At 34.4% G+C, this 15601-nt stretch overlaps 1 protein-coding gene across 5 annotated transcripts in view; it reads right to left on the reverse strand.

The window, feature by feature from the left end:
- Positions 1–4301, reverse strand: part of LOC116009822 (formin-like protein 5) — a 7273-nt gene extending 2972 nt beyond the window's left edge. The window contains exons 1-4 of one of the 5 annotated variants that reach the window (XM_031248963.1): positions 3548–4301; positions 1027–1690; positions 825–914; positions 155–794 (exon numbers count right to left, since the gene is read on the reverse strand). In XM_031248963.1, the coding sequence (XP_031104823.1) occupies positions 155–794; positions 825–914; positions 1027–1690; positions 3548–3688 (1535 nt within the window). In that variant the 5' untranslated portion in view covers positions 3689–4301. Of the gene's footprint in view, positions 1–154; positions 948–1026; positions 1691–3547 lie in introns of all 5 variants that reach the window. The other 4 variants (XM_031248961.1, XM_031248962.1, XM_031248960.1 and 1 more) reach the window with 4 other exon arrangements.
- Positions 4302–15601: the final 11300 nt, after the last annotated feature.

Here is a 15601-nt window from a genome sequence, read left to right on the forward strand (position 1 = left end):
AAAAAAAAAAAAAAAAAAAAAAAAGAAAGAAAGAAAGAAAGCAAACAAACAAAAACAAAGAAGAAGAGAAGAGAGCATTATCACTTTGTGCATTGGACATGCTAGTATACAAAAAACTTAAGCATCATCGAAATAAAAATTTTAAAGGCCTTACTGGAAGGATCCTGATTTTATCTGATGCCAAACCATTGAGTGATCAGGGTTGGCTAGGACCTTGTCCCAGAAGAAAGGCTTCAACTTTGTTTTTGGACCATCGGCCGATCCCTCTCCAGTAGCACTTGTTGATGAATGACTTTGTCGAACAGGTGGTGGCTGAGGTGGCTTCAAGCCCATAGGAGCTGGCGGTGGTGGTGGACGTGGACCAGCCTTGCCAGAAGGTACAGGAGGTGGTGGTGGCCCAGGTGGGGAAGGACGTGGACCACCAGTGGAAGGCCTTAGTGGTAAAGGGGGAGGAGCGGGTGCTGAAGAAGCTGTTTTAGGTGGAGGAGGGGGAGCCGTGGGAGCTCCTTTAGCTGGAGGGGGAGCTGGTGGAGCTGCTTTAGCTGGAGGAGTGGGAGGCAGAAAGGTTGTTTTAGCCGGAGAAGGGGAAACTGGAAGCCCTACTTTGGCAGATGGAGCCACATGGGGATTTACCCTCCCAGGGGGAGGCTTCAGTGGAGGTAGCCCGGCTATGCCCAACTGTCCAGGTGCTGATTGTCCAGAAACCTCCACTGAGGTCACAGCAGCAGAGGAAACAGCTCCTAATGGAACCTCCATTTTAGAGCTATTGGAGGTCTGTGGTTCCATGAAGAAATTTCCACCGAAGTTGTGATTCGTGGAGAAATTGCCACCGAAGTTGTGATTCGTGGAGAAATTGCCTCCAGACAGGTGATTAAGTGAATGGTTACCAGCTTTTTCATTGTTCAATGAATTTCCTGAAGCAAAAGATTTCCCTGAACAGTCCGAAACTTGAAGTAGAAAAAAGTATTTAATAAAGTAGAAGACGAGTCAGTTTAAAATATGTGAACAAAAGGAACAAGATTTTACCAATAGGGTAGTCACTTAAGCTTAAGCACAATAGAGGCCTCTCATCATTTTGTCCCTTTCTGGATCCACCCTTGCAAACCTTGTAATAGCATATAAGCAGTACTGCAACCATAAATAGTGTCACTGCAGCAGTCACAGAAACTGCGACAACCACTGTTTTGTGATTGCTACTTTGCTTTTCTGACAGCGCACCTGAACTAGAAGGCTCACTAGCTACAGGTTGCAGGCTTGAACTGTTAAAACGTTGAAAGAATGGCGGAGGAAGGGTAGGTGGTCGAGAATCAGAAATTGGACCAGGTGATGCTGCTACGGGGGCCGGTGCAGGTGCTTCTCCAGAGTTCTGAACTAATTCTCGTCGTTTGGGAGTATCAAGCCTAGCAAATAAAAAATCCAAAAACCAAGTATACCAAGTTTTTGAGCCATTTTCCTCCCCAGAGACAAGAAATTCAAGATTGTTCTTTTGTAAACAATCCAGAAGAGTTTGTTTCACCAGTGGATGCACGAGACTCTCAAATTCCTGCATGTCTGTTTTGGTCGGTTGCCTTCTAGAAATGATTTCATTCTTCCAACTATACTGTCCCTCTTGGACAAGAAGTTCAAGATCTTCAACTGCTTCCTTGGCATTTATCAACTCTATCCTACAGTTTAGCCATACTAGCTCAGCCTGTAGCAAGATACTTTTGTCAAATTACCATATGTTTATGCTTTAACCAAAAATGTACAGGGGGTAAGTCCTTCCAGAAACCATTTTACTAGCAATTATAAGAAAAATGACACAGTAAACATATTTATGTTATCCTTTTTCTCTCTTATAAACTCCTTAGCCAACAAGTTTAAAGTTTAAAGTGATCCGTTCAAAGATGTGCAATTTATTCAAGTACAACTTAGTTCCCAAAACCACTTCTCTATGTCCTGTGAAAATCAGTATGCACTTTCTCTCTAGGGCTAGCGGGAGTAGGAAAAATAACAACATAGAGAACCCATTTGTCTACATATTTTTTCCAGTTCAAAATGCCAAAATGGATTTTTCAGTTTAACTAAAAAAACAAACTACCATTAAACTACCAAACTCCATCTTTTCTTAGATGAATTCTTATAAATGCCTAGAAACCCTTTTTTACCCATTCACTGAAACAATGCACAGAATTCACCCATGCCATGGCAAATTAGGAGTCAAATGATTTCTTTAGTTTTTAGAAGCTTGCTAGGTTTTTAGATGAAGAAATATTTACAGAATGACAAGAGCAACACGTATATTCTTTAGGTGATTACTCACCATCGTTGGTGAGTAACAGGTTTAGGCAAATTGAGTATGCCCAAACAAACATCTCAACACTACTATCTTCCCAGCTTACTTAATCTAGTATCACAGAAAACAGCTTCTTGTGCCAGTTTAAAGCGCAGGTTGGCAAGTATTTAGCCTCCTGATATGTATCATTTACCACCTAAACCATCTTCTCACCTTATCCTTCCACCCCTTAACAGGAAAGGGATTATTGGCGTAATGCCCAATCCTACTAGAGTCTAGAGGGGGTTTGAGTTGAAATAAATAAAAAGACACCAAGGAAATTTGAACCCGGGACTTTGAGAATTAAGATGCTATTATGCTAAGGAATTCTTTTCCAGTTGATCTGCATTCGATTCTTGGTTATGTTCTCCCAAGATAACTCAAGTTTTCAGTTAATTTCAATGCCAGCTTGTCTCTAACGGACAGAAGAGTTAAAAGTGGTGACACAGCAGTGAGAATGAGCATTGTGACAGAGAAGGGGAGTACAAGAAAATAGCATAAAAAGCCATCAATGTGGGGCAAGCAATCCAGAGGAGTACATAAGAACTTCCAGCCTTTTCTTCATGGACTCTGGCCAATAAAGAAACTCTACAGATAGCCACCCATATTCCTCCATAACTAGAGGTCTATAGCCATGGTAGACAGAAAGCTCCCAGTCCTGTATATGTACAAATCACAACAAGACAGTGGGAATTTGGCTTGACTCAGCCCAAAAAGGTATGTGGTTTTCACAGTTTCCACATAATAAATTGTGTCCTATGTGTTTTTCATCTATTTTATTCATTGCTCCATCCTCATTTATATATTGAGCAATTCGCGCCAACATCCAGTTAGTTTCTCACGAGAAGCGATAATACAATCATTTTGACATTCCATACAAGTTCACTAAACTCTACATCAGTCTTTAGTATCAGATCGGCACATTCTCTAAACCAACTGATGAAATAGATAAATGAACAGAACTATCTTATTTCGAAGCATCAGCTTATGATGCCCATTAAAGGAATCACTGGTAGTTGGGATTTGATATAGTGACTTGCCCATTCTCTCATTCACCAGGACAATAAATACTTGGGAAGTTAAAGGAATAAAGGCAAACATGAAAGGAACTTTATAAGCTCTGAGCCTCTGAGGTTTCAAATATAGACCAATCAGCAATTTTAAAAGGCCTCAACTTACAAGTTCAATTCTAGATGCACAAAGATAGAAAAAACAAGTAAAGAAAATCCATACCTCGTCATGATTTATATCCCCTGAGTTGATTAGACTGGCTAATAAATCTTCTTCTGGCCTCTTTATCTCTTGACTTGCTCCTTCCAAAGTGACAAGCAGAATCACAGACAAAACTAACAAAAGTACTCTGTTAATACACATTTGGTCTTGAATCAACTTCCAAATCCCACTCAATGCTTTTCATCGATCATCAGAAAAATCAATCCCAAGAATCCTAGAAAACCCTAAACCTCAGGTCTTCGCACAGATAACCACCAAAGAGAAATATATGTCCAATAAGCAACAACTAAAGATGCCTCAATCCTAGACTCTTCATAAGAAACCTTTGGGACTCACTGCTAAATTTCAACTAAAAATCAAATTGTGTAGTCAACCCCACTCCCCAAAAAAAGAGACTGAAATGAAATAATCCTTTTCTCTCCTAAAAAGTTAAACTTCGGAATCCAAAACCCCAAAATGGAATGCGCAGGATTAGAATAGTTCCAACAAACTGGATCGACCAAAACTTGCCTACCCACACAACCAATAAAACCCCTTTGACTCAAAAGTCGTCCAGTTGGATATATCTGTGCATGAACAGATCATTAAACAAAATAAGCCCCCTAAGCATAAACTTTGAATTAAAGGAAATACCAAATAGCGACGCAGTCAAGAACAGGGGTTTGCATTTGCTAGACCGCGTAAGTTGACCAAGAAAAGTCCTATTTCCGGGGCAAATTCGCCTTTCTGGAAGCTGACAAAAGTTTAAGATCATACCACCATGTCCCCACGGCCTTCCTTCAATTCAAAAATAGATCATAATTTACCTCCTTTTATATATCTTGTGGAGTCAAAATATGAATTTTTCGAATAGAAAATTCAACATTTTAGGAGAAAAAAAAAGTAAGAGAATCAGTATTTAAGACTTACAAAAAGCTCGTTATATTTAGTATATCTTTCATACTATAATCTGTAAGACTGGATTATGTATCTTTGTTATATAATTTGTCACTCAAAAATCAATTTAGTTATTTTTGCGAATTTTTGTTCTCATTTTTAAGAGTTAACAGATCAATTTTTTTAAAAAATAATTTTTTTTTTGTAATTTTTGAATTTGATATTTTATGTTTAATAAAAAATATCATTTATATAACATAGATTTTATTTATTGAAATTAAATAAAATATTATAAATCAATGATGAATAATTTGGAATGAACCTAATTATTTATTTGAGACGTTTTCGTGACGGTGAGAGCATTTCATGTTTGTTTGTTTGTGCATTTTTTGAGTATTCCGTAATAAATGAGTGGACCGCCTGTTGAAGTCTATGAATCTTTGTTCATTCCTATTTGCAATTTGGTCCTTCCATTATTATATAATTAAAAGTAAGGACAACAAGGAAATTTGCTGCCTTGCTGGATTCAATTTACCTTTTTATGGAATTCATACAATGTATAAGTGCTGTTATGTGCAGTCGTGATACTGTAGAACATGGGTCATGGTTGATACTGCAGTTGTGTTGAACTGATACTGCAGTTGTGTTGAAAGTATATTACAGTTGTGTTAAAAGGAAATTGCAGTTGTGTGTAACAGAGGTCGTGTCATTCGTCTGGAACTGCATTTGTGTTGAACGGATACTGCAGTTGTATTAAAAAGATATTGCAGTTGTGTTAAACGGATGAATGACCTCTGTTCCGTGCAACTGCAGTTTCCTTTCAACACAACTGCAGTATCTTTTCAACACAACTGCAGTATCCATTAAACGCAACTGCAGTATCAGCTATAATCATGGTGCACAATGCATTGTGGACCATGGTCTACCATATAATTTGCGGTTACGTGTGTTTAGCAAACTTATATTTCTTATTTTGTTGAAAGTATTAAAAAGGAAATACATTACTTCTCAAGTATAAGCATATTACTATAAAAATGTCTTTTATCAATGTCTACTATACTAATAAGAGCCAAAGAGAGTTAGGCCTAAAATGAGTAGAAAAAATGGCGATCAAATTATTTAATCAAATGGATGGTTCTGATGAATTATTTAATCAAATAGATGGTTAAGATAATTCATATTAATATTATTAATAGAGATTACTTAATTTAACCTTACTTTTATGATTATCCGTTAAGTTTTCCGTTAAATATTCTCTTCTCCGTTAATATTCCGTTAACTTTTAACTTACCCATTAATTTCTATAAGAAAGGTCTTATGTTCGAACCTCATCTCAATCAAATTTGACATAATTAAGTTTTTCACTCTAATTTACTCTTATTAAATTAAATAAATTAGTAATTACAACAAAAAATGATACATATGTATTTCTTTTATTTAGAATTATGTGTCTACAATACCTTTATTTGAAAAAAAATTATTCATTATCAAAAAATTAAATTAATAAGAGAAAATAATTTCACTTGTTATATTGTCTTTATTTTCTCTCATGCAAAGATTCTTTACATTCGAATTTATCAATTGATATTCATTACATTGTCCATTATCTTATTTTTACAATATCTTGTAATTAAATATCAAAGTTATAGTACAAAATAATGTTATATATTTATTTACCAAGTATGTTATTAATACTATGAAAAAAATTAAAATAATTAGAAGCTAATTATATTAACTACTTGGGATTGGTTGACAAAGAGAGTACTCAAATAATAACCCAACAAATTGAAGCGAAATCACTCTATTTTACTCTTATTGAATTAAGTAAATTAGTAGTTACACCAAAAAATGATACATATATATTTCTTTATTACCATGAAAAAAATAAAAAAGAATAGTTTGAAACCAATCATATTAGCTACTTGGGAGATTTGTTAACTATGAAAGTACTCAAATAACCCATTACCCAGCAAATTGAAGCGAGAAACTACCTTTTAATATTTTTGGAATACATAATATTTTAAATTTTCAAATTTTTATTAATTTATTTAATCTTTTTTCTTAAACTAGGGATTTCTTTATCCACAATAACTCATTCAACAATAATAGTTGAACCAAATGAACCCAAGCAGAACACCTCAAGGAAAGTCGATAGCTCCTATATCATAATCTCATTGCATGACGTTGTCATCTATGCTACCAACAATAACCGAATTGCAAATAACACACTACCAACAAAAAGGAAGATAACAAATAGTAAAGATGAAAACAATGACAATGTTACTCAAAAGAGAATTAAGAATACTTAGAAAAATTCAAATTAAAAGTAGTATTTATTTAGACTATCATTTTTAGACCAAATATTTAGACTATCGATTTTACAAGGTTGCAAGCATTTATTTTAGTAATAATTATAATGAATTTTTTATATTATCTTTGATTCATATACTTTGAGTTAGATATTTAAATAAAAAAATTCGACATTCAATTACCCATGTATAAACTTCTCTTATTGATGGTGTAAATGTAAACGGGGGTACGGATTTACACCACGTGTGTTTGATTGAGTATGATGTAGTGTATGGATTGTGTATGCTTGGGAAGGAAATGCATGTTTTTCTTCCTGGAGAAGAATAGCCAAGNACCTCTGTTCCGTGCAACTGCAGTTTCCTTTCAACACAACTGCAGTATCTTTTCAACACAACTGCAGTATCCATTAAACGCAACTGCAGTATCAGCTATAATCATGGTGCACAATGCATTGTGGACCATGGTCTACCATATAATTTGCGGTTACGTGTGTTTAGCAAACTTATATTTCTTATTTTGTTGAAAGTATTAAAAAGGAAATACATTACTTCTCAAGTATAAGCATATTACTATAAAAATGTCTTTTATCAATGTCTACTATACTAATAAGAGCCAAAGAGAGTTAGGCCTAAAATGAGTAGAAAAAATGGCGATCAAATTATTTAATCAAATGGATGGTTCTGATGAATTATTTAATCAAATAGATGGTTAAGATAATTCATATTAATATTATTAATAGAGATTACTTAATTTAACCTTACTTTTATGATTATCCGTTAAGTTTTCCGTTAAATATTCTCTTCTCCGTTAATATTCCGTTAACTTTTAACTTACCCATTAATTTCTATAAGAAAGGTCTTATGTTCGAACCTCATCTCAATCAAATTTGACATAATTAAGTTTTTCACTCTAATTTACTCTTATTAAATTAAATAAATTAGTAATTACAACAAAAAATGATACATATGTATTTCTTTTATTTAGAATTATGTGTCTACAATACCTTTATTTGAAAAAAAATTATTCATTATCAAAAAATTAAATTAATAAGAGAAAATAATTTCACTTGTTATATTGTCTTTATTTTCTCTCATGCAAAGATTCTTTACATTCGAATTTATCAATTGATATTCATTACATTGTCCATTATCTTATTTTTACAATATCTTGTAATTAAATATCAAAGTTATAGTACAAAATAATGTTATATATTTATTTACCAAGTATGTTATTAATACTATGAAAAAAATTAAAATAATTAGAAGCTAATTATATTAACTACTTGGGATTGGTTGACAAAGAGAGTACTCAAATAATAACCCAACAAATTGAAGCGAAATCACTCTATTTTACTCTTATTGAATTAAGTAAATTAGTAGTTACACCAAAAAATGATACATATATATTTCTTTATTACCATGAAAAAAATAAAAAAGAATAGTTTGAAACCAATCATATTAGCTACTTGGGAGATTTGTTAACTATGAAAGTACTCAAATAACCCATTACCCAGCAAATTGAAGCGAGAAACTACCTTTTAATATTTTTGGAATACATAATATTTTAAATTTTCAAATTTTTATTAATTTATTTAATCTTTTTTCTTAAACTAGGGATTTCTTTATCCACAATAACTCATTCAACAATAATAGTTGAACCAAATGAACCCAAGCAGAACACCTCAAGGAAAGTCGATAGCTCCTATATCATAATCTCATTGCATGACGTTGTCATCTATGCTACCAACAATAACCGAATTGCAAATAACACACTACCAACAAAAAGGAAGATAACAAATAGTAAAGATGAAAACAATGACAATGTTACTCAAAAGAGAATTAAGAATACTTAGAAAAATTCAAATTAAAAGTAGTATTTATTTAGACTATCATTTTTAGACCAAATATTTAGACTATCGATTTTACAAGGTTGCAAGCATTTATTTTAGTAATAATTATAATGAATTTTTTATATTATCTTTGATTCATATACTTTGAGTTAGATATTTAAATAAAAAAATTCGACATTCAATTACCCATGTATAAACTTCTCTTATTGATGGTGTAAATGTAAACGGGGGTACGGATTTACACCACGTGTGTTTGATTGAGTATGATGTAGTGTATGGATTGTGTATGCTTGGGAAGGAAATGCATGTTTTTCTTCCTGGAGAAGAATAGCCAAGAACTCCATAGTGAACAAGAGAGAGGGAGAGTAGAGTGAATATTGAATCATTAGATCCCGAGAGGCAAGGGATCAGAGGGTCCCCTTTACAACAGGGGTCAGGTCCTTTATATAGGAATAGGACCTGACCCTTCAGGAATATAATATTCCCCAAAGGTCACTTGCCCCTTAATAATTTCTAAGGACACTCGACCTTTTAGAGGTACAATAATACACGGACTATACACATTATATTTCTACAGTAGTCCCTGGGGTTATTTACCCATCACAAGTCCCCCACTTCTTGAATCTGCGAGAGTCGTCAGGTTCGAGAAGTAAAATGTGCTCCGGACGACCAACTTGTTATAAGCAAAGTCTCCCCGGTCTGAATGCCTTAATAGTCCGTGATGAACCCCTCAAATTTGAGTTGAGCATGAGGGGCGTGATTTACACTGGTTGCCTCGTTAAAAACCTTAGACTAAGAAAAACCCTATGGGAAAAAACCTAGCTAAGGGAAAAAGAGTACAACCAAAACGTAATAATTAAAGATTACAAAGGCTTATGTCTAGTTGTTGATGCAGTTATGTTGCTCCTTGTGCTGCCATTGTCGAGATGCAAATATATCGAACATCTATAGATGGAGAAGATAATGCCAACCATCCAGCGGTAGGAGAAAATAATATGATGCCGAGCAGATATAGACCTACCACATTATGAGATATGTGTGAAGGCCTTAAGCTAATATTAACGCCAAGACGAGGGATAAATTCATCACTAAAAAGGCGGCCTTGCTGAGAATCGGTATAAGCTCATCGCTGAGAAGCAGGATAGATTCATCGCTGGAAAAGCGACAACGCTCAAAAGCGGGATAAATTCATCGCTGAAAAGCGGCATCGCTAAAAAGCGGGATAAAATCATCGCTGAAAAGCGGCATCGCTAAAAAGCGGGATAAAATCATCGCTGAAAAGCGGCATCGCTAAGAAGCGGGATAAAATCATCGCTGAAAAGCGGCATCGCTAAAAAGCGGGATAAAATCATCGCTGAAAAGCGGCATCGCTAAAAAGCGGGATAAAATCATCGCTGAAAAGCGGCATCGCTAAGAAGCGGGATAAAATCATCGCTGAAAAGCGGCATCGCTAAAAAGCGGGATAAAATCATCGCTGAAAAGCGGCATCGCTAAGAAGCGGGATAAAATCATCGCTGAAAAGCAGCATCGCTAAGAAGCGGGATAAAGTCATCGCTGAAAAGCGGCATCGCTAAGAAGCGGGATAAAGTCATCGCTGAAAAGCGGCATCGCTAAAAAGCGGGATAAAATCATCGCTGAAAAGTAGCATCGCTAAGAAGCGGGATAAAATTTAGTGTCATGACGAGGCATGGGCACACTCAGCCGGACAAATTTATGCAGGTCAACCCCAAACGAAAAATTCGTGTAGGTTGAACAAAATCCCAAACGAAAGTGTTTTTTTTTTTTTTTTAAATCCGTGCAAGTTGATCAAACCCCAAACGGAACCGGACATATCCGTGCAGGTCGATCAAACCCCAAACGGAAGAACCGGTTTTTTTTTTTTTTTTTTTTTCGAAGGGGTTGGGGGACAAAGTCCCCCACTTTATGAACTACACACAGGGTAGCAAGCTAGCAGCCGTGCTACCCAAAAAATATATTTATATATTTTTTGTTACAACGATCTTATACTACAATTTACATCTTTTGCCTACTTTCAATCTTTACAATCATGTAGACCTATTACAAAAAAAAAAGCTTGTAGTCTCCAACTCTAAAAGTATTGTAGTTCTGATTCTGGGTAGCGTCTCCAACTTCAGATATAGTCTTTTTATCTTGAACAATTTTTGTTGAAGTCTTCGAGTCTTCAATGATCTCAATCTTTGTTGAAGTCTACGTCTTCATGGATCCCATTAATCTTTTTGAGGAGTGATAATAGTAGGAATATAGAAAATATTCCATACATAATATATTATTATATATAATATATTATAAATTTTTTTTTTAGGGGTGGCAGCTATTACTATTATATATATATATATTATATTATTATTACTAAAGTTGGTGGGGACAATCGGCGGTTTGTCCCCCACCACTTTTTTTATAATAATAATAATAATAATAATAATAATAATAATAATAATAATAATAATAATATAATATATATATAATAATACATGTGATCAGATTCCACTTCTCAAAGCTCCATGCATTATCAGCCAAAGGTGGAACCATCTGCACGCCTCCTGCCATTTTATTATTACCAGACCTTGAGCCCTGTGCAACGTTGACCAATCAAATTTGCAGAAGAGGAGCATTGATCCCATCCATGGAACCACTAACAACATGCTGAACAGCATCATAGATATGGCTGGCGTAACAAAACTTCTTCGCCTGTTGTTTTGCGTGGGGAGCCAGATCGCCGTTGCTCCTTGGTTCGCAGTCACCGCCGAACACGCTCGGAGTTTTGCAGCTGGGTCTCACGGGCGATTGTGGAAGCTGGCGGCGGTAGCGATGGAGCGGCGGTGGCTGGCGGCGTTCCTTGATCTCGACCAGGGAGTGATGGCGGTTACGGTGGACTGCGGCGACGAGCGGGAGGAAAGTGATCGAACAGAGTTCATGACCGCCACAACCAAATATCCTTTCGGCGAGCCTACGGTGACCAATAGTGACGACGAAAATGGTTTGTCCGAACTCCGCCTCTGGTGGTAGTCTGAGGACGGCACGTCGGTGTGGCTACCTGCGGCAGTGGATTCGGTTGGTGCAGGACCTACGGTGGAGCGGCGACGATGAAGAGATGATGATGATGATGGCTGACTCTCTTGGGAACATAATTTTCTGTTGCGTTCTCCTATTTTTTTACGATCGTACAACTATGGTAAATCGTCGTTGAAGCAGCGTCGAAGGTGTAACTGGTGGTAACGCTGCAAACACGCCAACAGGTTCTTCTACAACGGCGATAGCGGCGGCAGAAGGATTCCTCATGCCAAACTTGAAGGTGACCGAAACTGATGATGATTATGACAAAGGATGGAGGACGGTGAATATCATCCTGATGATTTAGAGGAACACGGCATTTCATCGCATTCCCCACAGACGGCGCCAATGATGGTGTAAATGTAAACGGGGGTACGGATTTACACCACGTGTGTTTGATTGAGTATGATGTAGTGTATGGATTGTGTATGCTTGGGAAGGAAATGCATGTTTTTCTTCCTGGAGAAGAATAGCCAAGAACTCCATAGTGAACAAGAGAGAGGGAGAGTAGAGTGAATATTGAATCATTAGATCCCGAGAGGCAAGGGATCAGAGGGTCCCCTTTACAACAGGGGTCAGGTCCTTTATATAGGAATAGGACCTGACCCTTCAGGAATATAATATTCCCCAAAGGTCACTTGCCCCTTAATAATTTCTAAGGACACTCGACCTTTTAGAGGTACAATAATACACGGACTATACACATTATATTTCTACAGTAGTCCCTGGGGTTATTTACCCATCACTTATATAATCTTGCATTGATATACTTTCAAATATTTATTTAAATATAAACATTGGGCATTAACTCATTCGTGCAATGCACGTATAAAACTAGTTTAAATATAAGTAGGGTCAAACTCTATAAATACGATGCAATTAAATCCAAATTAATCTCCATGCTTGATATTGTATGCCAAAATAATAATAATAATAATAATAATAATAATAATAATAATAATAATAATAAGTTTTAAATTTATCTTGGTTTTGTGATTCACCTTGCAATGTGAATTAAATTTTGTAAAAGAATTCAACTTATTTTCTTATTTTGTATATAAATAAAATTAATATAAAAAAATATATCATTAAAAAACCTCTAACGTAACTTAGATGTTTTAAATAATATTTATATTATTTAAAAATAATAATATTTATATTGTTATTTTTATTTTAATGTTAAAATTATCATACAATTGCATTAAGTCACAAGTCATACTCATTGTCAATATATTGTAGGTACATTTTCACAATACTAAAGCAAATACATAATTATATTTATGAGCATTAAATAAGTTCATTAAGCAAATACAAATATACAATATATAGGTTCTTTTTTAATTAAGTTCATTAAGCAAATACATAATTATATTTATGGTCCAGTAGCACCAAGTTACTTCCTCATATGGGAGGTTGTGGGATCGAGCGCAAGTTCATTTTTACAATACTAATAGTTTAATATTTTAAAAAAATTAACATAAATTGACGATTGTGGGACTGAGCGCAAGTTCATTTTTACAATACTAATGGTTTAACATATTAAAAAAATAACATAAATTGACATGTGAATGACTTTTTAGATATTATTTTGAGTGGGTCTCCGTTTTAATTTTTTTTGAGTGCTGTTGACTCAGCACAAAGAGAGTCAATGCCCCCACACTAGAGTTCAAACTTGAGACCTCTCATTTGAGAAGTCACAGCTATGTCGCTCAATCACAAAGTCTTTGGCATCTCTGTTTTGTATATTTACACTCAAAACAAATAATGGGTGAATGCAAGTTATCAAATAATATTTATTTAAATATTGTAAGAATATTTTTATACTTTTATGATAAAATATATATAATTATAATTATAATACTTTAATTTAAAATTTTTTATTTATAATATTGTAATTTATAAATTACGAAGTATTATTTTATTATCATTATTATTGTGTAGAGACATAATGTATATTCGTCTTTATATTCATTATTGTTTAAAATTCAAAACTCAACCAAACAATAGAATCAATATTTTCAATAATCTACTTTTCACTAACCAAACAATGAAATAAATCTTTCCATTAATTTTTTCTATGGGAATTAAATTCCATCCCTCAATTATTTTATACAAACCAAATGAGCTAATTAATTATTTAAGGGCTGGGACTATTTGTACCACTTGGTGACCACTGACCAGTGACAAAGTTATTTATGTTGCGTTTCACAAAGCAATTTGGGCTATCCATCACTTCAATCTCTATACTTATCGGTGACAAATGACTGAGAGTTAGTATTTTCGCTTCAGAAAAATTCTCCCAAAAATTGATGGAAACTCTTTTGTTAGTATAATATTTTTATTTGTGTATTTTTAATCAAACGAACTTAGATCATTCAACGTTATTTATATTGTATTTTGGTAGTTTCCTAGTGTTAAGAGTAATTGAAGATTGTCAAACTATGTTAGATTCAAGAAAGTAAAGAAAATCATGGAAGTTTGCTACACTCTTTCTTGAAGGAGAAGATGTTAAATCTCATTTAATATGATCTTTAAAAAATAAAAATTATTTTATTCCTATAATTTTGACCACAATATGTTATTTTTGACATAACTCATTAGAAATGTAACTTATGAAACTACATCTTTTAGAAGAAAAGAATTTAAATTTCACATGTTAAGATGCTTACAAATTGTTGAAACATACCAGTGAATTTGTCATGTTTCCTTATGTCTCATTTTGCATTTGAGAGGGTTTTATTTATTTATTTATTTTTAAATTTTCAATCATATAAGGAAATATATAGACATAAGAGGAGACCAAATTTCTATTCGTCTGACAAAGAGATTAAAGGTACAGTTAACTCAAAGAACATTTAACATATTGTTGTGAATTGAGAATATAATCTAACCTTGAAGTTAATGTTCACAATTGGAATAATCTACTATTTCAATTGCAAAAATTTTAATCATAAAAAATAGCACAATTATTTTAACCACTAATGACCCAATGAGAATACATGTTATGATTAAAATGATTCAATTACTTTAACAGCTCCAATTCCACAATTAATTGAAAGGAATCCTTGGCCACTTTATGATATTTAATGCCCATATATTTTTTCTATCAAAATTCATCAATGAAAGAGAAAGAAAATCTGCTCCATAGTAAAGCGGTCTTTAATTTATGAAGTGAAATGGATTCCGCCCATACGTGTTCCTATCTAATGCCAGTCCAGTTCAGGCTTTTAGACTAAGTGGATATGCAGATTCGATGCCACACTGAACCATGCATACCACTGCCACCTATTCTTTTATCTTCTTCCACCCCATCTCTACTTATATCGCCACATTTACATTATAAAACACCAAAACAAAAAAGTTGATGCTATTAGCAGAATAATTCATGTACTTTCAAAGTATTCCTTTCACACCCTGTATGTCGCCTTGCACTATTAGTAGATTGCTTCCTTCTCATCCAATTTCTTCACCTACACCTACATTTCTTAACCCTCAATTTAGTGAGTCTATTTGTAGTTGGGGTAACGAAGGAAACTCGCAGTCACTATTTGAGAGTGTGGACCAGATAAACATCGTCTTGTAACCCTAACTAGTAAAGGATCACAATAAGATAAACCAGTTTAGATTATCCGTTGTTAACCCTATCTTGACTGAGGTTAATCCCAGTGTATTGTTAGTTATCATGTAAAATTTGAGCCGAGACAATTCCAGGCTTCCAACCAAGTTGCCAGTTAATTTAGTAATCATAAATTACAAGTCCACAAGTTACGTACAAGTTTTACTCTCAGCAAGAACTGTCAATTAGAATGTAAAATTTACTTAGTGCATACTCACGAGTAATGGTCGAGGGTGTTAGGCCTAAATATTCTTTCATCTTTACAGCCGGCCTTCCAATGAACTCCACGAGAATTTGTTCCTTCTGTATAGCCATTTCTCGACCGGTACTA

The sequence above is a fragment of the Ipomoea triloba genome, chromosome 2, assembly GCF_003576645.1.
Source record: "Ipomoea triloba cultivar NCNSP0323 chromosome 2, ASM357664v1".
Taxonomy (NCBI): domain Eukaryota; kingdom Viridiplantae; phylum Streptophyta; class Magnoliopsida; order Solanales; family Convolvulaceae; genus Ipomoea; species Ipomoea triloba.